The sequence below is a fragment of the Notechis scutatus genome, chromosome 2 (genome assembly GCF_049901735.1).
Source record: "Notechis scutatus isolate UNSWTSFEM ecotype Mainland chromosome 2, rNotScu1.2, whole genome shotgun sequence".
In the NCBI taxonomy this organism is placed as follows: domain Eukaryota; kingdom Metazoa; phylum Chordata; class Lepidosauria; order Squamata; family Elapidae; genus Notechis; species Notechis scutatus.
The window spans coordinates 66,245,277-66,269,299 of NC_142010.1; the positions used below are offsets into that span (position 1 = coordinate 66,245,277).

The 24,023-nt window shown below is 39.9% G+C and overlaps 1 protein-coding gene across 2 annotated transcripts in view; it reads left to right on the forward strand.

The window, feature by feature from the left end:
• CACNA2D2 (calcium voltage-gated channel auxiliary subunit alpha2delta 2) overlaps positions 1-24,023 on the forward strand; it is a 681,501-nt gene that overhangs the window by 533,636 nt on the left and 123,842 nt on the right. For both annotated transcript variants that reach the window (XM_087954963.1, XM_087954964.1), the window contains exons 7-8: positions 15,325-15,456; positions 18,643-18,700. In XM_087954963.1, the coding sequence (XP_087811089.1) occupies positions 15,325-15,456; positions 18,643-18,700 (190 nt within the window). The remainder of the gene's footprint in view (positions 1-15,324; positions 15,457-18,642; positions 18,701-24,023) is intronic.

A 24,023-nucleotide genomic window follows, 5' to 3' on the forward strand; every position in this document is an offset into this window, starting at 1 on the left:
ATAAAAATTTAAAGAAAGAATTTACTAAGTAAATATTACACAGACTAGCATGCTTACTACATTTCCCCATGGCAACACAGTCATGGAAACGGCTAAGACTGGGGAAAGTATTTCATTCACATTATAGGTAGAATCTAATGGAAAGGAGTGTAATGCAGAGACGGTAGCCATGCAGTCTTTAAAATCTCCCTTTGAGAGAAAGCCATACTTTAAAAAAAGAGTTTCACATAGTATAGGTTGTCAAGTTCAAAGAGGTTTCTGGTCTCTGTGTATCATCTTTTGCCTCATGCCTGATTTTAATGGAAACATATTAAAACGCTAAGATTATACATCATTCTGCTTGATAAGGGGACTCTCTAAAGCTTCAATTAAACCTTGATTTCTCACAGGTTTTCCCCTGGACAGACTTCTTCCCACATGGACAGGTTCTTCTTCTTGTGCCATTAGGCTCCCCTATCCATCCTTTTGGGGCTCCTTCCTTTATGGAGGAATCCACTATCAGCCTAAATGTGAAGGCTCAAAGCAGTCCTTTTGCCCAGCCAGGAAGAGGAAGAATCTAGGCCACGCCTTCTTCCCGCCCCTCTCTGGCAAGTGATTACAGATTTAATTAAAACTAGCATGGTAAATTAAAAAATATATTAAAATGCAATTAGCATGTGTAGTGACGGGTGACTATGGAGAGTGTTATATAAATGTTTTAATTAGCGTGCCAGCTAGCGATAGTGCCCCTCCATTGCTTCGGTGCTGAAATTCTTAGATGAGGGTGGAGTACTAGGAAGGTGGCACAGAAATTTCAGCTCAGTAAATCAACAAGCACAGTTTATTCATTTCAATCTCATTACAACTTGTGCTTGTATTTCTTGCAAAATCCATGGTTGCTGTTTACCATCCATAATGGGGAATCAAGGGATAACATTAGGGAGATTTTGAATTGGGTTTCATAACACTGCTGTGAGAGTTTTGAAAATGCAATTCTGTTCAAAGACTAAGATTGTGGTTTGTCCTTAACAAAAGCCAATTCAAAATTATCATTGAATGGATTACATATATGCAGTCACAGTTGCAATGAATGTGTACCAAGCTACAGATTCATACAATAGATAGTTGCACATTATGCTCTAGCGAGAGGGGATAATGGAAGAAACAGAGATGAGTTCTCTGAAAAATTGTGCAACATTATGAATAAATGCAGTCCAGGGGAAAATTACCCTGCTAGGCAATATGAATGAATCGGTGTGAATAATGTAGGAGAATCCAAAAAAATAATAATGACTGGGCATTTCAGAGGCCCAAAAAAGAAATAAGAATGGTCACTATTTTATGAGTATCTGCTTAGAATAATCTTTCTGTTTCAAACACAGTGTTTCAGTATAAATTATTCATATATACACATGGCAAAGGAATGAAAATAAAAGTGTGACTGAGAAAATTAGTGAAGATTACAAGAGCAATGGGAAGTTCTGTATCCAGGTCAGCTCTTTCCTGTTAGTGTCAAAAAATGGACATGAAAGTAAAGGAAAGAAGTGAAAGCAACCAAAGCAAAAGTAGAATGACTGCAAGAAGAGAAAGTATGAATCCTTGCATAAAAAGGTATTAAACTCCCAACAAAACAAATGTAAAGTTGATGTAAGACCAAATGAAATCTGCTTGAAATAGAGTGAAAAATATGTTACAGATTTCCACTGAAGTGTGTGGTGTTATCTTCATGAAAAATATGATGCTTGGTGGATGAAGTGAAAGAGGCAGTGGATTTTTAAAAAAGTATAAAGGGAGGGTTCCTTCTGAGACCATTTCTCCACCTCCCCGCTTTTTCAGAATTAGATTTCCTTTATCAGATCTCTTTCTAGGCTATAGCTCTTCCTCGTATCTCCCAAGGTAATTCCAACATATAATTATGGGTGCCTTCTCTTATTTATTTTATGGTTTTCTTACTGGCAATCAAATATTAAATCAATCAAACATAGCTTTATATTTGCATTATTCAGGCTGAGAATACGTTACATGTACTGGTAATGTTCAATCTCTGTAATAGCTGAACAAAGAAAACAAAATATCAATTTCTCCAGTAGTTTCTCTTCTAACATCTGCTTTGAATGGACAACAAACTTGGTAGTTTCATGTTGAGTTTGTGTAGATTTTAATAGACTTGTAGGAAGAAACTTGTAGCCACGCTAGTTGTCTCCTCCCCACCCACCTCACTTAGGCCTGGTATACTTGGATAGCAAACTCCCTGTGATATCATCTCCAGTGTCTGATCGATTCCATTAAAGGCCTGCTTCAGCTTGGTCACTAGTGAGCCAAATGGAATATGGCCACCTATCAGGAATTCTGTACTAAATTCCATTTTTCAAAATGGAAATTTTCTTTATCAAATAACATTAAAATACATTGGTAGGAACATTAAAATTGTTTCACTGTGGGCCAAATGAAGTAAGCAGTAATCTTCAAGAGTAGAGAATAGGTTCCTGCCACCAAGGGGAGGCTGCTTTCACTGCTTACCATGGCAACTGTGTTCATGCAAAAAGCACCTCAGCAGGTAGACACTGCAATTTGTTCTACTGCAGGCCTTGTGGTGCGAACTTTTGTGATTGCATGGAGATGATGACTGTAGTTAGAGGCTTCCACAAGCAGCTTTCCATGTGAAAAAGGTTATTCTGGAACACAATTTAGAGCAATTTTTATATCTGTGATTAAGAAATGGCCCTTGTAATACTGTGGAAGTCGGTTAGTGGTATATGCCTGTTTCTTATTCAGAAGAAACAGAAGAAGCATACAGAGATGCATAAAACATTCCTCTTACATTTACTTTCCATTTCTGAAAAGGAAAATTCTGCTCTAAAATCTGGATAAAATTCTGTAGCTTATTTCAGTTGACCTGTCATTCATCAGCAAGTTCAAAACTGTTTCCTGTAAGTTAAATTAAGTGTTCTTAATGCATACCTTTGAAAAACAGCTAACCAGTGCAGGAATGCCTGTGTTATACATAGCAACCCTTTAGGGAATAGTCTGTAATGAAGAAAATTATCACTATCTACATCAAATTAATATGATACTCTCCATTATGTGTTGAACTACAACACCACAATCTCTTGTTATTGTCCTTTCAAACAGATAGACCAGGGGATTTATCTATCCCTTTCTGTGTTCATTTATCTATGTTCATTTATCCCTGATCTCATCATTTTCTAGTTCTTTGGGTTACAACCATACATAATATCTCATACCTCTGAATGTATAAACTAGGGCCCACAAAAAACTACACCAATGATCTCCTATCAGAGATGATGGGATATTTACATATTATTCATGTGTCATTTTAGTAGGATGCCTGAAGGTGATTTTGATCATCGACTCATGGATTCTGGCTGATGTTGCCCCGAGAGATTGATGAGTCCAGATTGCTTCCATTTAGTCTCATTTATCTAATATTGCTGGTTGCTCTTAAACTTTGCATTCTTCTTATAACTCAAACACCAGCGTAATCCGATTACAGAATCTGCTTTCCTACTTTTCCTGCAGACTGAACACACATATTCTCAAACAGCATTTAATGAACAGGGATCCATCAGCAGTTTTTAGCAAATTATTCCTCACTGTGATTTCTAAGCTTCCAACAGCACTGTCTGTGCGGTTTCAAAGGTTCTTTTATACACACAAAGAATAGAAACTTGATTCTTTATTTTTTTATTAAAGAAGTAGAAAACAGAAAACTATAGAAAGATTTGTTTATTTTATTTAATTATTTCAATCTGTATACAGTAGCTGTCCATGAATTGTGCAACTTTGGTTGGCTTACAAGAGGTTCCAAATGTATTTTCAGGAGAAATAAGTAAAATACATGGCAACAGAAGCAACTCACATTTAAAACAGCATCACATAATTTCCTAGCCCAAACCTTCAGGAAGAATCAGGTCTTTAGGCCTTTCTCCAAAGACTGCCAATATGAAAGCCATTCAGTGGTGGGATTCAAAAACGTTTACTACCAGTTCTGTGGGTGTGGCTTGGTGGGCGTGGTGTGGTGGGCATGGCATGGCTTGGTGGGTGTGGCTTGGTGGGCGTGGCAGGTAAAGGATGCTGTAAAATCTCCATTCCTACCCCACTCCAGGGGCAGGATACTGTTAAATCCCCATTCCCTCCACACCTCACTAACCTGCTTTCCAGCTCCGTTCTCCTGTGCAGGGCAACAAACGAAGACCCAGCCAATCAGCTGGGACTCAGGAGGCAGAGAATAGATGGGGGCGGGGCCAGTCAGAGGTGGTATTTGCCAGTTCTCTGAACTTGTCAAAATTTCCGCTACCGGTTCTCCAGAACTGGTCAGAACCTGCTGAATACTATCTCTGAAGCCATCCAAATTTGGGGGAAATGTTATTCTCATAGGGCAGGTGCTGCAACAAAAAAAAGGCATCACTCCTGGATCACAGAAGATATAAGTGATGGGATCTGGATTCTGCCAGACCTCATTAGAGAAGCAGAGATCATTGGAGAATAGATTAGGTCCTATGCCATCAGCTTCTTGAATTGCACCTGTAAGCCCATTGGCAACCAGGGCAGCTCACATAGTAGCATTTTACAAGTGCCTATTGAAGTACACCCATAACTGCTTTTTTGACCAGACATAATTTCTGAATAATATTCAAAAATAACATCATGTGGTATCATTGCAGGAGTCAAAGTGTAACCAAAGTGTGGATGTCCATGAATCCAGAATACGCACAACTGGCGCACAAAGTATTCTATAAGTAGGTCAGGTTTTCAGCTGCACGACATCTGAATGTTCCTGGTTTGCTGATTCAGAAGAAACTCTGATATAGAAACTCGCCTCCTCCATACAGTTTCCCCACTGATTCCAACTGAGGGGATATTATAGTTCTGTCTGCAAAAAGGAAGTCGTCTCTCTATGAAAGAACATCAGAATGATCATTGGGAAGACACATGCAGTGAACAGGGCAGCTGATAGGCAGCCCTAAGTCAAGGGCATTTCATATCACAAGATAGCTTTAGAAATGTGACTGAGGGTAGTGTTGGGTGCTTTAGTGTTTTTTTTGCTGTATCCTATTTTTATATAACAGCCATCATATTTTTATTCTGTGGTATAAGATGAATCTTAGAGTGATATTGATGTGACTTTGTATATTCTGTTTTCTTTTTTTCCCCCAAGTCTAGCCTAGAGTTGTCTTTTTCAGTGCTCATGCTGAAATTGGGGAACAGATCCTGTCTTTTGGCTGACATACATACTTTATTGTACTGCTATCTCACAATCTGTTTCTGTGTGAAATACATACACTTGCCAGAGTTATCGCATATATTTAGTATGATTTCTTGTCTTACTCTATTTTATGCTGTGTAAGGCAAGATGGCTCATTTCATAACATTTTGCTACATGGCAGACAACAAAACAAAATGGTTTTACAGTGTGTCATAACCATTTTGATGAATATAAAAATGGAACATGCAGGGAATTGAATTTAATTCCTGCTTATGACACATCTCTGTATGACACATCTCTGTTAATATTATTTTGATATCATAGAAGAGGCAGGAATGTCTATAACCTCACACTAGGGAACACCTCTTTAATAATACATACAGGCTTCCTTTTCAAAACAGTTTTATTAAGATTTTTTTCGTGTTTATAACAAATTTATTAATTTACGATATAACATACAAAAGAAATACAAAAGCAAAAAGAAGGAGAAATAGGGAAGGGGAAGGGGAAAGTGTGGAAAAAAAGTTTTATTAAGAATTTGAAACAGAAGATAAAACAAGAACAAATCGAAAGTGAAATGTCAAGAGATAGCAGAAAGGGAACAAAGAAAAAGCCAAATGAGGAAAAAGAAAAAATAGAAATAAATAAAAAGAAGTAGCTTCTTATTTCCTTTATAGCAATTGTAAGCACAAATACAAAATTATAACTCACTCTATGATTACTAAAACAAACTTTCCACTATCTGGTTTTTTCTTAATCATCAAAACCGTAAGCAATAAGTTCACTTTTTTCCAATTCACACACAAAATCTATATGGAGTTTCTAGTCAACAATAAATGTAGATAATTGTCAATTTAACTGTCTCTGCAAAGTTACTATTTTGAATCTTCATTTTAATTACTTAAAATTAAATTTTCCATTATATTGCTAGTGTGTTTGTGTAAAATAAAAGGTAGACAAAGCAAATAAAAATAGATGAAGTGAGATAGATGAACACGTTAAAATACCTCCAAAGAAAATACTGTCATTCAAAAGAAAAATAACAACAACTGTTGGGACCATAAAATAGAGAAAGTCATGGAAAATGAAGAAGCTAAATTGCTCTGGGACTTTAGAATTAAAACAGACAGGCAACTGCACATAATACCCCGGACTTAACAATTGTCAATAAGAAAGAGAAAAAAAGTTTGGAGAGTGGACGTGACAGCAGAAGAGAAGAGAAAGAACTGAAGAAGATAACAAAATACAAAGACCTACAAATAGAAATAGAACATCCGTGGCAAAAGCAAGCAAAGGTAGCACCAATAGAAATAGGTGCCTTGAGTGCAATCCCAACATAACTGGAGCACCACTTGAACACCCTTGGCATTGTCAAATTCACCCTCAGTCATTTGCAAAAGGCAGCTTTACTCAGAACAGCTTCCATCCTGCGACAATATCTGTAACACCATCAAACGTCCAGATCTGCCTATCCCAGATCCTTCGGAAGGACTGACTGTGCAACTGTAATAGAAAAAAATGATTTCTGATTCCCCCTTTTTACACATTTGCTCTTTCACAACTTTAGTAAGCATTCAGGCCCTCTTAGAAGCCAGGCTGTAAGTGGTTATATTTACCATGCTGCATGATGTGTTGTACTGCATATATAGGAGCAATTTTTGCTTAAACTAGTTAAACTTTTACTCTATAAGTGTGCTGTTAGTTTTCCTAGTTTAGTTTCCTGCAGTTTGATCTTTACTAATTCTCTTGATAGGAGAATTATCTCTGTGTGCTTCATTTGGCCATATCTCTCCTATTTGAGCCAAATTGTTTCAGTCCCCATTCTCTTCTGGCATTACCATAACAATTCTTGTTTGCCATTCCCTTAATTTTACCATTCTCACTTTGTCACTTTCATGCACTCTATTCTACAGAGCAATTTTCACTTCTTTCAACGAACTTTCATTCTTCATTACAGGCTACCTTTCTATGCATGTGTACACACCTTAAAATTTCTTCATCTGATTTTCCATATTTAGTAAGCATTCTACCAAGTTATATAAATACAAATTCGAAAATCTTGATTTTTGCCATTTGTATCACTTTAGTTATTTACTCCATTTTCTTCATGTAACATACCCACCATAGTCTTCGATAAATTAATTTTGAAATCAGTACTATTTGTGGCATCATACAGTCTAACATTTGTTGTAAATCATTCTCTGCCAACAATGTGGCATTATCCACATGTATAGTCACATCTCCAATACTATTATCAACATTAATATTACAAGCGATATATACATACATGCATACACAAATACTTTAAGCAACCAAAGGGTTGGACTCATGCTTGCTTAGACATTGCTCAGTCCTGAATCACATTCATTCAGAATGTCCCATATTTTTAACCATCTGTTGTTCTTTCGTGGTCACCATTCATTGAAGCAATCAGAGGCAAATATACTCTTACCAATGAATTCCTATTTTTGTATGCACACCCTGGATGGAGATGGAATAAGATCTAACAGAGTAAGTCTATTTTGAGTCCTAAATATAGGGGTGATAGGGTAAGAGGGAGTTGATGATTTAGAGGCTCCCCAACATTAGAAAAGCTTGTCCCCTGAAGTTAAGATGGTCAGGTTGTCAAAAGGCAGTTTTTTCTAAAGAAACTTTATGAAGGGAATATTTTAGCAGCTGGTTTTTATGACGTCTTTCTAGCAGGTTATATGATGATATTGTTGCAATTGGACACTTTATGGATACAGTTTAATAATAGTAATCTTTTCCCATAGGTGTACTTTTTCTACTATTAAATTTTATTGTTGCATTTATTGCAAGCTTCCTAGAGTCAAAATTTGAAATACTAGTCATGTTGCAGTAAACAAATATGTATGCCCAAAGTATACATCACACAATACTCCAGAACAGGAGTAATCAACTTTTTGGACCTCAGGGACCACCAAACTCATAATTTTAAATCCTGCAGACCACTAATATGAATTTGGACGGACAGTGGCTTGCTTACATTGGTTGGAAAATCGGACCCATATTCCAGAGCTTCAGTAGTCCAAGACTGGCCCTTGATGACCAAAGGGCCAGTCCTGTGACTACTGCAGCACTGGAATATGGGACCGACATTCCCATCAACATCAGCAAGCCACCCCAAGGAGGATTTTCCTCCCCTGCCGTTGGTCTTACCTTCTACCATGTTTCTTGGAAAATGACCCCCGAAAAAATAGCTAGCCATCTTTTCAAGGGGTGTCCTATTTTTTTTCCCCACACGCCTCTCCTGACCCCCAGGTCACTTCTTTCGCAGCCAAAAAGAGCAAGCAATGCGCCTCGCCTGGCTCCCCGCCAGCCAAGCACTGAAGCGCCACTGTGTGTATGGGAGAGAGAGAGAGAGAGAGAGATCCAAACTAACCTCAGAGAGCTGACGGTGATGCTCTCTTTCCCTCTCTGTCTCTCTCTCTCTGTCTCTTTCTCTTTCTCTCTCTCATACACACACACACACAGGCCTCTTACACACCTCCACTTCCTCCAAGGCAGCCACATTCCTTCACTAACCTGCTTTTCAGCTCCGTTCTCTGCGGGGGAGGGGGCGAGAGATATGTGATCCCAAATAAAGAACGATCAATCAGTAGGAAAACAGGGTGGGGAATTTTCCTGCAGACTTTTTTGGAGATTTCCCAGGGTCTCTGCTGCTTTTGCTTTTGGCTGCACACAAGGAAAGCAGCAGAAGTCTTTCTTTCTGTCCCCCAAACTCTGCCAGAAATGAGTCTTTGAGGCCTTGCAAGGCATCCTGCTCCAAGAGGCTGTGCCAGCGTGTCAAGCCTCACAAAGACTCATTTCTGGCAGAGTTTGGGGGAGAGAAAGCAAGACTTCTGCTGCTTCTGCTGCTTTCTTTGCATGAAGCCAAAAGTCTCTCTCTCTCTCTCTCTCTCCCGCTGAGAACGGAGCTGGAGATAGTATCCAGCAATCCGAAATAAAGAATGATCGACCAGTAGGAAAACGGGATGGGGGATTTCCCTGCAGACTTTTTGGGGGATTTTCCCAGGGTCTCTGTGCTTCTGCTTTTTCTGCAGAGACCCTGGGGAAATCCCCCCAAAATCCCCTCCCCTCACTACCTTGTGTTGTTCGCAATGCAAGTGACGCAATCCTTGTGTTCCCATGGGCCATGTGGGCGGCACAGTCTTGTGTTCCCACGCAGCCTGGATTAATTGCTTTGGAGGTGACATTTCTCTGCAGACCACCAAAAAATTTTCACAGACCACCGGTTGGCAACCACTGCTCCAGAAAGTACATTTTAGGCTTTTCATTCATAATTATATCTTCCCTTTGCCTCTTTACATTTATTTCTGAACTCTACACCACAAATCAGGTCACTTTCATTCAGAGCTACTAAATCCTCCCCCTTCCCTTCAGTTTCCCAAATGATCAGCACGTCTATTTTTCTTTATTTCATGCTTTTATTAAGTAATCATCTTTGTGAATTACTCCTGTCCCAGTACAAGTCATGGCCAGAATGCCACGATTGTCACCAGATGGGATCATAGATGTTGACTTTTATCGTTCATCAGGGCTTTGGTCAGTCAGGTTTTCCACATAATGCTTTTTAGCAAGATAAAATACTGACTCTGTTATTCACCCTTAATTATAACTTTGCCATATGCTGCATCCCCTACAAATGGTAAAGCCAGTGCCGGTCCAACATTTTTATTAATGATTTTGATGACTTGACAGATGGAATGCATATTATATTTGCAACCCATTTTAAAAAGGATTCGGAGAAACTGAAACAGAAGATGATGATCGGGAGACAATTAAGTATTAAAATGAGATCTAGAAAATATTAAGAAGAAAAGACTAGAGGGACAGGAAGGGATTGAAAAACACAAGAAGATGAGAAGCAAACTAACTGCAGAGCTGCCTGGACTTGTGGAGGGTTTTTTTTCCTTTGCTTTACTGCATTAAGGTTTGTTTGTTCTAATAGTCCATTCAGCAAGCAAGAAATAAGAGTCAGTTGTGCAGATTTGCAAACTATACATAATGTTTCTGCTTAACTGTTGCTCCTTCTACTTCTCCTCTTTCTCCTTTTTATCTGCTGTAGCCTCTGGACTGGTTAACAGCTTAAGCAAGTCACATTAAGAAACCCCCAAATAAACCCATTTGTTCCTATTTGCATATCATATTAAACCCTGTGAATATTATGCAAGTTATGAATCTTTGAAAAAAATGAGGTTGTGAATTACATCAGGTGCTTGAGGAGGTAAAAGTGTTTTCTCCTCACCCCATAGGTCCTTGATGTATGAAAAAGAAAGAGGGAGGAAAGGGAATGTATTTGTGTTTTGTCCACCTGAACAACCTCGCGGAAATAATACAGTAATCCTTCTCCCAAAATGGAAGAAACTGTGCTGATGTTGTTTAAATGTTAAGGGCTCCTTTATTTATCTGTAAGAGTTATAAAAGAGCCATGACAGTACAGTGACTGATAGCCTAATACTAACAGCTTTATCATCAAATCCAGCCTACCAGGCAGAACATTACAGTTATTAAGGGAAATGAGGCACAAATAGAATCTAATATTTGAAAATGCAGCAATGGAAGCACTGAGGCTCATTGCCGAGATTCTGAACCCTTGCAAAGCTTTTAGATGTCAATTGCTGTTTGGGGTATCCTGTATCCTTCAGGCAAAAAATGTACTCAACATTTGGACGAGTTCTGCTGCAACTTTAGATAACTAAAAAGAAACTTTCATGGAACAAATTCTCATGAGATTGTTTCTCATATACTCTTGGGTGGGGGAAGCTGTCAAATAACCAGTGTTTTCCTACAGTAGTCAATAGTACAGCAATTCCGTTGCTTATCCACTCCTATTTCAGCAGAACAAGTTGTTTTAACAATCAGATATACCGTATGTGGATTTTACTTAGAAATATAGCATCTTGTTTTCCAGCTGTGTCAGAGATATTTGCAACTTTTACTCAAGATGTAAGGTCAAAGGAACTGTTGGATCTTCCTCATTCTACCATTTCTAGAATATGACATTTCTCAAACCAGCCTTTCCCAATCAGGTGTTCTCCAAACTGCTGGCTGGTTTGGCATTCTTACTGGTAATTCTGGACTACAACACTTTTAGCTGGCACCAAGATGAGGTAGGGCACTCCATACTCTGGTAAACTGCAGCATCTGTAACAGTTTCCTGATTGCTTTCTATACTGTATTATCCTCTGATCGGAGCTGCTTGTTTGTCCCATGGGTTCCATGTGTTCTAGTTTATATTTGATTCAGTTCCACCTTGGATTCCAATACGTCTTCAGGTCATGTAGCTTTAATAATTGCTAACTGTTAGAAGAGAAAAAAAATCATATTGATTCAACCAGAATGTGTCCTCTGGATTGCGTCCAGCAATATATAACAGATTTATGACAGGCATTGGGCTGCATTAGAGTAGAGCTTCCACAATCCATTAAACTGGAACATAGAGAAATACCTGTTCCAAACATTTAACCGAAAGCGCTTTTACCAGCTTTCTGTTTACTTCACTCCAAAAAAGAATTGGAACGAGCAAGAAGCCAACCCCTAAATAATTATTTGTGAGCAGTACTACTGGGAATCTAGCCAGCAGAAATGCCTAATCTTCAAAGATCCTTGAAACTGTGTTTACCAGAACTGTTGTCACAATTAGAAGAAAGTTAGTAGATTTCTTTAAACAGAATTAAGAACAAGCACTGGTTTTTCTGTCTCCTGGTCAAGTAAATGATCTGTAATGATCCTTTGGGGTTAGATCAGACCAAGGGTCTTCAAACTTGGCAAATTTAAGACTTGTGGACTTCAACTCCCAGAATTCCTGAGCTAACATGACTGGAGGAGGAATTCTGGGAGTTAAAGTCCACAAGTCTTAAGGCTGTCAAGTTTGAAGACCCCTGAATCAGACAATAGTAAAGATAACATAGAACTAAATGCACACAGCAGATTAAATGTTGTTTCTCAAAGTATGCCATGACATTTGTTTATGCAACAACCAGCATTTGCCTAACCCAGAGCCAAAGAAATGATGGGCTCCAGAAGGATGAGAACACATATAAGCTCCCATTGCTTTTTGATCCAAGTGTCTTTTTCCTAAGGAGTTTCTGCTGCAAACAGAAAAATGCTCACAATGTTCCTTCAACCAAGAGAGCTCAGCCCACATGTTTTCAGAATACGACTTGAGCCCATCATCCCCAGACAGTTAGAGGCAATGTCTCCGTAACATGATACATGTGTAAACATTCACATTTACAGCCATTCTGACTTGAAGAACCTATGATAACTGGATATAATTTTATGATAATACTTAATGAAAGTAAAGTCTCCCATTTTATTTTAATATTCTGGCACTGTTGTGAATGAGGAATTTCTTCTGGACCACATTCCAATAGTGAAGGGCAAAGATCTGACCTTTTCAACCTCCTGTGGGTACACATGGACGAGTCGTGCCTTTATACTCTTGGAAATATATTTGTATAATGATCAGTATAGCTGCTGGGGAAGCCAAAAGGGACAACTGATATATTCAAGAGAATACGTGGGAAATTGGCCCAGAATTCATACATAATACATTTGAACATTTCCCGGAGGAGTTGCGTCAGGAGACTGATGAAAGGTGAAGGGATGTTCGCGTGAGCTAACAAAGGTGTGGAGTGCTATTCTCTCCTATATCCATCTTTTTGGGCATGACTCCAGGGCCTGCTAACATATTTTGTAATATCTGGGACTTGTGACTAAACACGATGAAGCTTTCTTTCATTTCCTTGGTGATAAAATGATGGAAATCTAGTTGCTGCTCTCTTGTAAAATATTTCAAGTGTCTATCTTGACTGCTTTTTAGTACCGATGTCCTCTGTCAGGGAAGAGTGACGTGTGATCTCTTTAAAATGCACATGAGAGGTTGAGTCAAACAATGATTGTCAGTGGGGCTGGTGTTTCCTTGCCAGCCTGTGCTCAAAATTCATCTCTCCCCCCAATCGTCCAGCCGCCAGCCCCTCTCAGCTGCTGCTTTCCAGGACTTTCTCTCCCCCAAGTACTGTTACTGGCATTTTTGGGGGAGTGGAAGATTCCTTTAAAAGAGAGAAAGAGCAGGCTGGCAGCGACAAGTACCAAATGTCTCTCTTCTACACATTGCTTAAATCCCAGCCCCAGCTGATTAATCATACAGTCAGGCTGCTTTGAGCTTATCGCTTTCCTTAATAGCTGAATAATTTAAAGCTTCTGTTTGTCAGCGTCTTAATTCCTTTTGCATTAGACACAAAAGCCACCAGGAATGCAGAAAGGGAATAACCCCAGTAGAGTCCCTTTATCATTTGGCATCTCTTTTAACTGGCTTATTGGTGGGGCGGGGGGGGGGGGATAAACCTGGCTGCCAACAGAATATTTCCCATCTATATGGGGAACTAAGGGGACAAATGTCTATCATGGTACATGGATTCTTATTCTTGGGAAGGCTTTAAGATGGCCATAAAATTGTCATGCAGTCAAAGATGTCTGACTGTAATAGGGAGTGCTGGGCAAGGACTGGGGAACTAGAAACAGTGTGACATGAAGAGGGTAAGACATTCTAGATTTATCCCTAGTGAAAGTGGGGAAAGGAGAATTTCTAGAGTTCTTCACTTGTTTTGAATTCTAGCTTCCATCAGTCTCCATCAGCATGATGAATAATGCTCACTTACTTATCTCTGAACTGTGAGTTCAGAGCTGAGGGATGCAGTAATCAGGATCACCAGGATTAAAAAAGGGATAAGACCACATTTTTTTAACAGTGCTCCAAGTCCTCAAAATGCAGACAAAAATATCCTTTCCCTTAGCTACCCTGTTGATGTTTTAAAAGTGTTGCAAACTATCTTACTAAGCCTTACAGTTGCACTACCAAATGTTGGTGGTGTGAGAGCACCTGGAAGGAGGAGGCACACATAGACTTCCATACTACATTACCTTCTCAGTTCGGGTGCTGTCAATATACATGAAGATGATGTGGGTTGAGTTACCAGCTAGCACTTCCCCATCCTCTTCCAGGTCTCAGGTGGACATGGCGCACCCCTAAAAATTGTTACATCTAGTGGTAGGACTCATTTCAAATTTTGATCATTCATAGGTACTTTGCAGTTAACCTCTTTTATTAATCTCTCTGTGTATGTTATATTATTATATTATGCTACAATCATATTATATTACATTATATGAGACACATCACAAATTATATTGTATCAGAGGACTAATTCCTTAGTGTACACACTGTCAAATGGATTTATATTTTATGGTTATTTCTTTTAAAAACCAACAAACAAAAGGTCTCAGCTTCAACTTATTCTAGTCTAAGAGCATCTCACATGGTTCTCTGTATAATGTTTGGCTACGTAGTTATTAAATCTAATGCATTAAATCATTTATACCAGCAATGTCTCTTTGGTCTTCGTCTCAGACATAGTCAATTGATTATCACTGCTCTTAATACATACCGGTTGATGTTTGATTATATAAACCCATTTATGCATGGTATTTTCATGAAATCATTACCTTGATAATAGCGCTGATAGTGTCCTTCATGGCTGGTCTTTTGATGGCAGGCAAAAGCATTTACCTTTATACAGGTGTTTAGCTTACAGAGTTGAACTGGGGATTTTTTGTTTGTTTGTTTGTTTTGGCTGTTCTGAATTTTAAACTCTATTTTAATTTAATGAAGTTTTAAGAGGCCTCTTTTGGGGTACGCTCTTATTTGGCTTTCAGTTGGTTTCAGTTCTTTTTTGCCATTATTAGGCACTTCCTATTCCATCTCTGATAGAAAGGTGGTCTGTAAATAAGCAATATAAACAAGAGGTCAAGGAATGGTCCCACTGAAGAGAGATAGCCAGCATGCAGCTATGTTGTTGTGACAAATTGATGATAATCAGCTCCACAGGAGATGCTGGGCATTGCCAGGAACAATCCTTCAGCTGATGTCACTCTTCACAGCTCTCCTAATGGAGTGAATATATCCTGCTAATGGAGGGCATATATCCTTTCACAAAAGCAACTCGCCTTCTTTCCTTGGCAGAGAACAATCGTATTTGTCAAAGAGATCTCTAGACCTCAAGCACACTAAACTTGTCCCTTGTCTTTTGCAGCCACTGTAATTCTCAATGAACTGAATTGGACAGAAGCCTTAGAGGATGTGTTTGTGGAAAACCGAAAAGAAGACCCGTCTCTGCTGTGGCAAGTCTTCGGCAGTGCTACAGGGGTAACCCGCTTCTATCCAGGTTTGTACCGTTCTCAATTAACAGAGTGAAAATATAATTTAAACAGTGGGGTTGCATTTAAATAGCTGGGTTTTGAGCTGTTATATTGGGAGCAGCAGCACAGTCATGGCTTTCACATTAGAAGAAGTGAAGTGCACTACTTTCCTGGTCATCCCAGGCCATTCATTGTTATGGAAGGATCATTGTTACTCTTCCTCCTGTTGGGATGGATAAGAGCTTCTTTGCTGGAGAATAAAGAAGTCTCTGCCTTCTTTATTTCTCTGCTCTTCCTTTTGATTCCGGGTATCAAGGTATGACCAGAGGTCAGCTCCACTAAGTAGATCAGATCCTGAAATCAACCCCACAGGAATGTTCAATGTACTTTTATTGAGACTGGCAACAGTATCAGAATCTTTCAAGTATGATTGTACTCATCTCCTTCTTTTTCTTATACTTCAGTGAATTAGAGAGGCATCTGCCTGAGCCATTTCCTAATGTTATCTCATTTAAAAAATGTTTCAGCTTCTTTTGCCTAGCTAAACAGTTCCTGCACATTTCCATCAAGGTCGTCTTTCTTATTTCTCTTCACATGGTTGTGATGTCAGAGAAGGAGGTTGGTTAATCCTCTTCTTCTCTGTCAACCACCAAACATTTGAGGTAACTTATGGCATCCATAGGGGATGCGGTGGCTCAGTGGCTAAGACGCTGAGCTTGTTGATCAGAAAGGTTGGCAGTTTGGCAGTTCGAATCCCTAGCACCGCATAATGGAGTGAGTTCCCGTTACTTGTCCCAGCTTCTGCCAACCTAGCAGTTCAAAAACATGTAAAAGATGCAAGTAGAAAAATAGGGACCCCTTTGGTGGGAAAGTAACAGTGATCCATGCACCTTCGGCATTTAGTCATGCTGGCCACATGACCATGGACGTCTTTGGACAATGCTGGCACTTCAGCTTAGAAACAGAGATGAGCACCGTCCTCTAGAGCCGGAAACGACTAACACACATGTGCGGGGAACCTTTACCTTATGACATCCATGGGCAACTTTTAAGGCTTGTATCCTTTTATTTGCCTGCTTTTTCACAAAATATCTAGGATTTTTGTACATTCGCCAACTATTTTAATTTCCACAATGACCTAGACCAGCGGTCGCCAATCGGTGGGCCGTAAGAAAATTTTGGTCATCCGATAGCAGAGAAATCTCACCCCAGAGCACCGCCCCCAAAGCAATTAATCCAGGCTGTGCAGAAACACAAGGCTGTGCCGCCCACATGGCCCGCGGGAACTCTCCCCGCCCACTCACTCCTTACCCAGCAAACTTGCCTGCTAAATTGCTATTTTTCCTTTTTCTGACCATCATCTGTTCTGCTCTGCCGGGAGATTTAGATTAGCTAGGAAGCAGGGAATGGTTGGCTTTCTTGCTTTCTAGCTAGTCTTTAGATCTTCGGCTCTGCTTTTAAGCACAGCCGAACCTCCCTTGGGACTGAAGTTTCTATTATTCAGTGCAGACTCACGGCAAGAAAATTTGAGAGATTGAGCTAGCCAATGGCAGATAGATAGATCACTGAATGATTCTGTGAGCAACTCAATCTGCCTGCCTGCTTTGCCTGATTTTGGGTAAAAGTTGCTCTTTTTTTATAAAAAAATCAATATTTATATAAATATTTATAATATTTACATACAAGCCATGCCCAGCCAGTCACATGACTACTAAGCCACGCCCACAAATTAGGCCATGCCCACAGAGCCAGTTAAAGGTCCCTGGGATTTAAAATTATGAGTTTGATGGTCCCTGAGGTCCAAAAGGTTGTCGACCCCTGACCGAGACCACATTAGGGATGTTATGCAAATAAAGTAGCTGAACCTACTTTAAATCTGACAGTCAGGACATTGTCCATGGTTCTTTTGGAACCATGGCCACTATTGGCCAGGACCAAGGTCCATGCTGGACAAAGAGGTGAGTCTATGGGGAATATTATGGCTTTGAGAAGTTGAAGGTCTAACAGCACCCAGGAAAAAGGGAGAGGATCTCGGCCCACCACTCAAGAATCACTTCACCCCAAGGGAGGAGGTAGCATGAGAAAGAGACCTAAAGCAACTCTACTTTAATTTCAATAGGTGCATGATGGTCTGGAGAAGTCCTGTAATGGGCTTGCAAGAACCTGGATTTTACTGAACTAGCAATACAGTTCTTTGCAGAAGACCCAGTGGTTTTTGTTTCCTAACTTTGCTTGCCTTGATTTAGAGAGAACTAGGACATTGAGGTTCATATTTATTTGTTTAATTAATTAATTAATCAATTAATTCGAATGGTGCCTGATTCTCAGCAATTCTAATCTATGAAGGGGAATGTGAAGCCTTTTGAAATACCTAGCTAATCCTTCTGTAAGAATTGCCCTACAGTATCAACCTTAGAATGGTGAGAAATCACACCATTCATTTTCAGTATTCATGCCACCAGTTTTCAGTAGCACGGCCTCAGGTATTCTGCTGGCATAAAAATTTGGACTGCAAACCTATGTGAAGTTCTGAGGCTGCTGACTGTTTTCCCAGACCCACTGGCTTTGATAAAGTTATATCTTCTCTGCTTGAAAATGCTATTCTGAATTCTTGAGAGGTATAAAAAATATAAATGGCAATAAACATATCATTCATATGAATCTTCAAAGAATTCTGAAGCAGGAATAGAAAGGTTCTGTCAAAAGTCCTGAGGTTCAAACTGCTGGTTAAATTGGGAAGCCAAGTTTGATGTAAACATATGCCCTCCATTACTGTATACACCTTGTAAATTATTTATCAAAATAGCAAAATGTGTATTTTTTCAAAGGCAGGATAAGCAAAAGAAATGTGTTTGGTTGAAATGTTAATTGCTTTCTAATTCACATGTTCCAAAGCAAAGAATAGTGTTTGAAGTGTGGGGGGAAAAAACCAACCCTTCAAACACTTCAGATTAATATGGGCTTTAAACACATTTCTTTCAGGGCCAGTGCATTGTGACAATAATAGGTATTTGAATAACACAAAAGTTACAGCTGCTTTTCCTCCCAGTTTTACATATTCCAGTGTTCTTGTTGCTTAATACCATTCCTGGCAGAGAAATCTTTCCATGTCAGCTTTGCTCTCTCTCCCTTTCTCTCCCCAAGTTCCCCCATATAAACACATTTTGTACCTCAAAAATCATTATAGTTTTCACTGCTTCTTCTCATTGCAGCCTCCCCATGGAGAGCCCCCAATAAGATTGACCTGTATGATGTCCGAAGAAGGCCTTGGTAAGTAGGAGAGCATAGTGGAGTGGGGAGTTAACTATGCTGCATGTTTTAAGAATAAAACAACTTAGCGACAAAATTCAGAGCAATGGGCCAGCTCAAAATTTAAGTGAGTTTATTGATTATCCTTATACTTTAATCTTCCTTGGAGAAACAAAAAATTAGGTGCTCTTACTTCAGTCTTCCAGGATATACCTTTCTCTGTCATTGTACAGGTGCAGCTGAGACATGCCTAGATTTTAACACTAACTCTTTTTTTTCCCCAAATACTTAAGTCAAACAATATACAGTTTCAGGCTTTATCGCGATGAGCAATAGCTGCCCCCCTAATGGTAGTAATATAACATAGTTCGAAAGGCTATCCATACTCAGGGCACATGGACTCTCTATGTGATTTGCTATTCTATTTTCCCTCTTCAATCAGCAAATGGTGAGGTGTGCTGAGATACTGGAGGTAGGTTTTAAAGGGAGAGAACAGAAAGGGGAAAGGTCTCTAGATGGAGCTCATGTATTGAAGAAGAATTAGATTACATCAAATAGATATTAGCAAAAGCTGTCAATGACCCAAACCAGAAGAGGTCCCAGGAGCAAGGGAACCGTGGTGGTTTAACATATTATTTCTCATTATAGCCTGATCTAGATTGGGAGGAGGACTGCTTGAGGATTTTATTTCCAAAAATGATTCAAATGTGTGTGTGTGTGTGTGTGTTTTAAATGAAAAACTTTTTTGCCTCTTTAAATTATAGGCATGGATAAAATAAAGTTACCCACACAAACTGAGGTCTTGAATTATATTAGGTCCCCATGCTTAGTTTAGATTTTTTTTAAAAAATTGCTGTAGTTCTTCTATACATTTGAAGTAATGTAGAGTTCCTTTCTGTGGCAGTTTCCTTTAACCACAGCACTTGCGTTGGAATTAAAAGTAATAGACTGAGGAAGTAGGTGGCATTTTCCCAGCAACAATATACAGTACTGGAGTTTGACTACTAGAGAGATGGAATATATGCTTGTGGGTCTGGATCCTCTTCCTCAAATGAATAATACACATGCACTTTTGCCGAGCAAGCAAACAATTGTCTGAATGGATCTTTAAAACAATATGACAAACAATAATGTCCATGGGAGGCATAATGGAAGACACAGTTTTGCAATAGAGGTCCCAGTTCTTTTGTAGGTTCTTTGGCTTGGCATCCCATCTACCCTCTTTTGACACCTTTTTATGAATACCAAAGTTCCAAAGAAGATAATTGAAGAAGATATCAGGGTCAATTTCTCCTGTTACGTTGTCTTTGAACTATGGAGGTATCTCCATCATTTCATTGTGTTTCTGAATATCAGACATGCACTAGAATTTTGATTCAAGTTGGTCTCCTGTGAGTTTCACTCATTTTTTTTATACAGTAACTAAGCATAGTAGTAAATAAACCCTGTGATATCATCAGGACTCCTTGACCATCTTCGGATGTTACATTTAATCAGAAATCCTAACTTAATGTGCCATAATGTCATCAAGTACTATGCTGGTAAATCCAGCTTCATCTCTTCTTTAAAACCATGTGAGCAAAGCAAGCAGGCATACTTCCATATTTTCTCCAAAACCAGGTTTAAGTAGGTCTAAAACTTCATGATGGTAAGACAACTCTAAAGTTGCTATATACCCTAGGTCCCCAGTGCATACCCCAACCTTCTGGCAAGAGCCAGCGAGGAGGAGGAGGAGAGGCAGGCACGAGGCGGGCGAGGTGAGCGCCACGCCAAGCAGCAACAGAAAAGGCGGGCGCCGCCTTTGCTGCTTCTGCCCCCGCTGCCGCTGCCGCTGCTTCTGCCACGCCGCCGCCCCGCCGCCGCTTCTGCCCCCGCCGCCCCACCGCCGCCCCCGTAAAATTTGGCCGGAAAATTAATAAAAATAAATAATTTTTAATAAATAATTAATAATAAATAATAAAAATAATTTATAATTTATTATATAATTTTATAATATAATTATTTCATAATAATTTATTATATGTGCGGCCCAAACCAAATTTTCATCTTCTAATGTGGCCCAGGGAAGGTGAAAGGTTGGACACCCCTGCCCTAGGTTATCTCACTTTACTTAAGTTACCAATATTGGACATCACATGAACTTTCCTGGTTTGATTACCTAGTTCTCTCATGTATAGGGGGGAAAAAATGAAATGAGGATATTGTAATTTCTTAAATTACCATTTCATTATCAGGAACAACCAAGAGATTCTGGTCAGAATTTTTTTCCATTTTATTTCTTTCATGGGTTTGGTAAGAGAGAAGAGAAAAAGTGGGAAGAACATTTAGAATACTCTAACCAGTTTTGGTCACCATATTATAAAAAAGATGTAGAGACTCTGGAAAGAGTGCAGGAAAAAAAGCAACAAAGATGATTAGGGGAGATTAAAACATATGAAGAATGGTTGCAGAAGTTTATTTATTATATTTGGTTTGTCAATTGCTTACAAGATAATAGGTATAAGTAAAAACATAGTTATGAATACATGGATACATATAAGAAAAATAAAAGAAACCATAGGACAGGGCCCCAATTTGGGCTCCAATTGGCCCAAAGGTGCTTCTTCAAAAGGCAACTAGACTTTCTGGTTTTCCTTTGAAGACATTTTGCTTCTCATCTAAGCAACCTAGAACTAAGGAGAAATTTCCTAACAGTGAGAACAATTAACCAGTGGAACAGCTTGCCTTCTGAAGTTGTGAGTACTCCATCACTGGAGGCTTTTAAGAAGAGAATGGACAGCCACTTGTCTGTAATGATATAGGTCTCCTGCTTGTGCAGAGGGTTGGACTATACAGGAGACCTCCAAAGTCACTTCCAACTCTGTTATTCTTCTATTTATTCTGTTATTCTATTATAACCTTTTTCTGCATAACATTATTGCAATGACAAATGGTAGCACATATGCACAAGCACATATACACCAGAGGTGGTATTCAGCAGGTTCTGACCAGTTCTGGAGAACTGGTAGCGGAAATTTTGAGTAGTTTGGAGAACTGGTGGTAACCTTCCCCCAGGAGTGGGGAAGGAATGGAGACTTTACAGTATCCTTCCCCTGCCACACTACAAGCCACACCTACCAAGCCACGCCCACAGAACCAGTAGCAAAACACTTTGAATCCCACCACTGCCCGCCCCCATCCTGAGTGCCAGCTGGGTCTTCTTTTGTTGCCCTGCACAGGAGAACGAAGCTGGAAAGCAGGTTAGTGGGGTGGGGAGGGAATGGAGATTTTGCAGTAACCTTCCCCCAAAGTGGGGTGGGAATGGAGATTTTACGGTATCCTTCCCCTGCCAAGCCCACCAAGCCATGCCACGCCCACCAAGCCGCACCCACAGAACCAGTAGTAAAAAAAAATTGAATCCCACCACTGATACACATACACACACACCATGTTCTACCCCAGTCTTTATAGAAAGAAAAGCCATTGTGGCAGTAAAAATGGCAGGGAATAGATCACACATGTGAGAAAATCTGTGTCACGCAGGGCAGCAATTCCTATAAGGAGATGCTTATAAAATGGCTGCTAGAATGTAGCAAAAGGAATTAGAGAAGGGAGGGAATCCACAACCCTTCTGGGTTTCTGTTCAACTTTTCTGCTTCTGTAAATGCTCTCAGATATCTTGAGCTGGCAGAGCATTTGGAGTAATGAAATGTAAATGAGCCTGGTACTTCCACTCCAAGGGTCTATTAAACTGAAGTAGGGCTTACTCAGGCCATGGGTGCGTGCAGCCATCCAGAAGACTCTATCCCCCTCCCCCTTTCCTGACATCTCTCTGTCTCTCTGCTCCCTCCTTCCCTCCACTAGCCTGTATGAAAATTCCAGGTCTGTGAGCAGCCAGCTCTGTCCAATTTTCATTTCACACATCGTTGCCATTGGAAAATGGATACAATAACACAGACAGGGGCATCCGAGCTGCAGCTCTCATCTGTTTCGACTTCTTCCCCTCCCTCCCGTTGTTGTGTCTCGGGAGAAAAGAAGGAACCAAGGCAGGAGAGATGGAGAGATGATCACCTTAGATACAGATAAAAGAGACAGGAACCCTCTGCCCTTCCCAAGAATGTTGCAATTGTAAATTTTGTCTTATTTTGCAGGCAGCTCAGATTGGGGCTTTCACCTTAGGCGGTGGCAGGAAGAGAGAAACAAAATGCTTCTCTAAGACAGAGCTAGAAGGACAGAAAGAGAAATACCTCGCATGGGGACAGATTACATTTCAGGGAAAGCTGCAATCATCAATTTAGCCACACAGTTTAAGTTTAAGTGTGATTGAACCCGTTAGGATTAGCCCAGGTAAAGGCGCTGGCTTGTCCATGCTAATTATGCCTGGGCAAGTGCAGAGTGCTTCAGATTTAATTTTCCTCTGTCTATTTTGAAGCTTTTGTAAATTGGGGGAAGAGGACCGGCCTCCTACAGACATAGTACATAAACAGACACAAAGGAAATTATGGTGCCTTTGCCTTGCAAATGGAAGGTAAACAGCCTCCTTTTCAGCACTTCGTTTTGCCTGTGTCTAAAAAGACCTGTTTGTACAAGGAGCACCAAGAGATGATTGGTGCTCCTTGCACTATCTGCTTTTTCTCTCATCCAAGAAACTACATTTCTTCTTCAAACAAGCATTAGTAGCCTGCAAAAATAGGAAGAAGACAGACATGTTGAGCAGAAAGTCCTGGCTGGAGAGCAAAAAGAAAGAACAATGGAGTATTCCATTTATTTGTTTCTTCATTTTTGACATTTATATAGCCACCCCTCTCACAATAAAGTGACCCTAGCTAGCTTACAATAAAAACAACAACAACAACAACAACAATAATAATAATAATAATAATAATATCCAAATTTTAAAGACTACATTGAAAAAGCATTTAACAATATTTTTATTAACAATAGTGAATTGATGTTAAAAACAATGCAATCATTTTGTCAGCTTATTGTGGCCTTGAGATCTCCAGACCTGCTGACTCCAGTGTGTTTTAAGGCAGCGGTCGCCAACCAGTGGGCCGTGGAAAAATTTTGGTGGGCCGCAGAAGAAATGGCCCCCAAAAGCAATTAATGTGGGCCACGCAGTTCTTGCGCCTCCTGGCTCTCTGGGGGACCCTGGAGTCAGGCCACTGAGATGCACGCGCCAACCAGCTCCTACACCTGGCAGCGGCGGCAACAGCAGTCCCCTCCCCCAGCGCCCACTGTCAGCTCTAGCATCCTGCGGTAGCATCCTGAGTTGCCTTAGCATGCTCGGTTAGTTAAGAATCGCCCTACCCAGAGAAGGAAGTGGTGCTGGAGGAGGAGGAGGCAGTAGTGGAGAAGCAAGCAA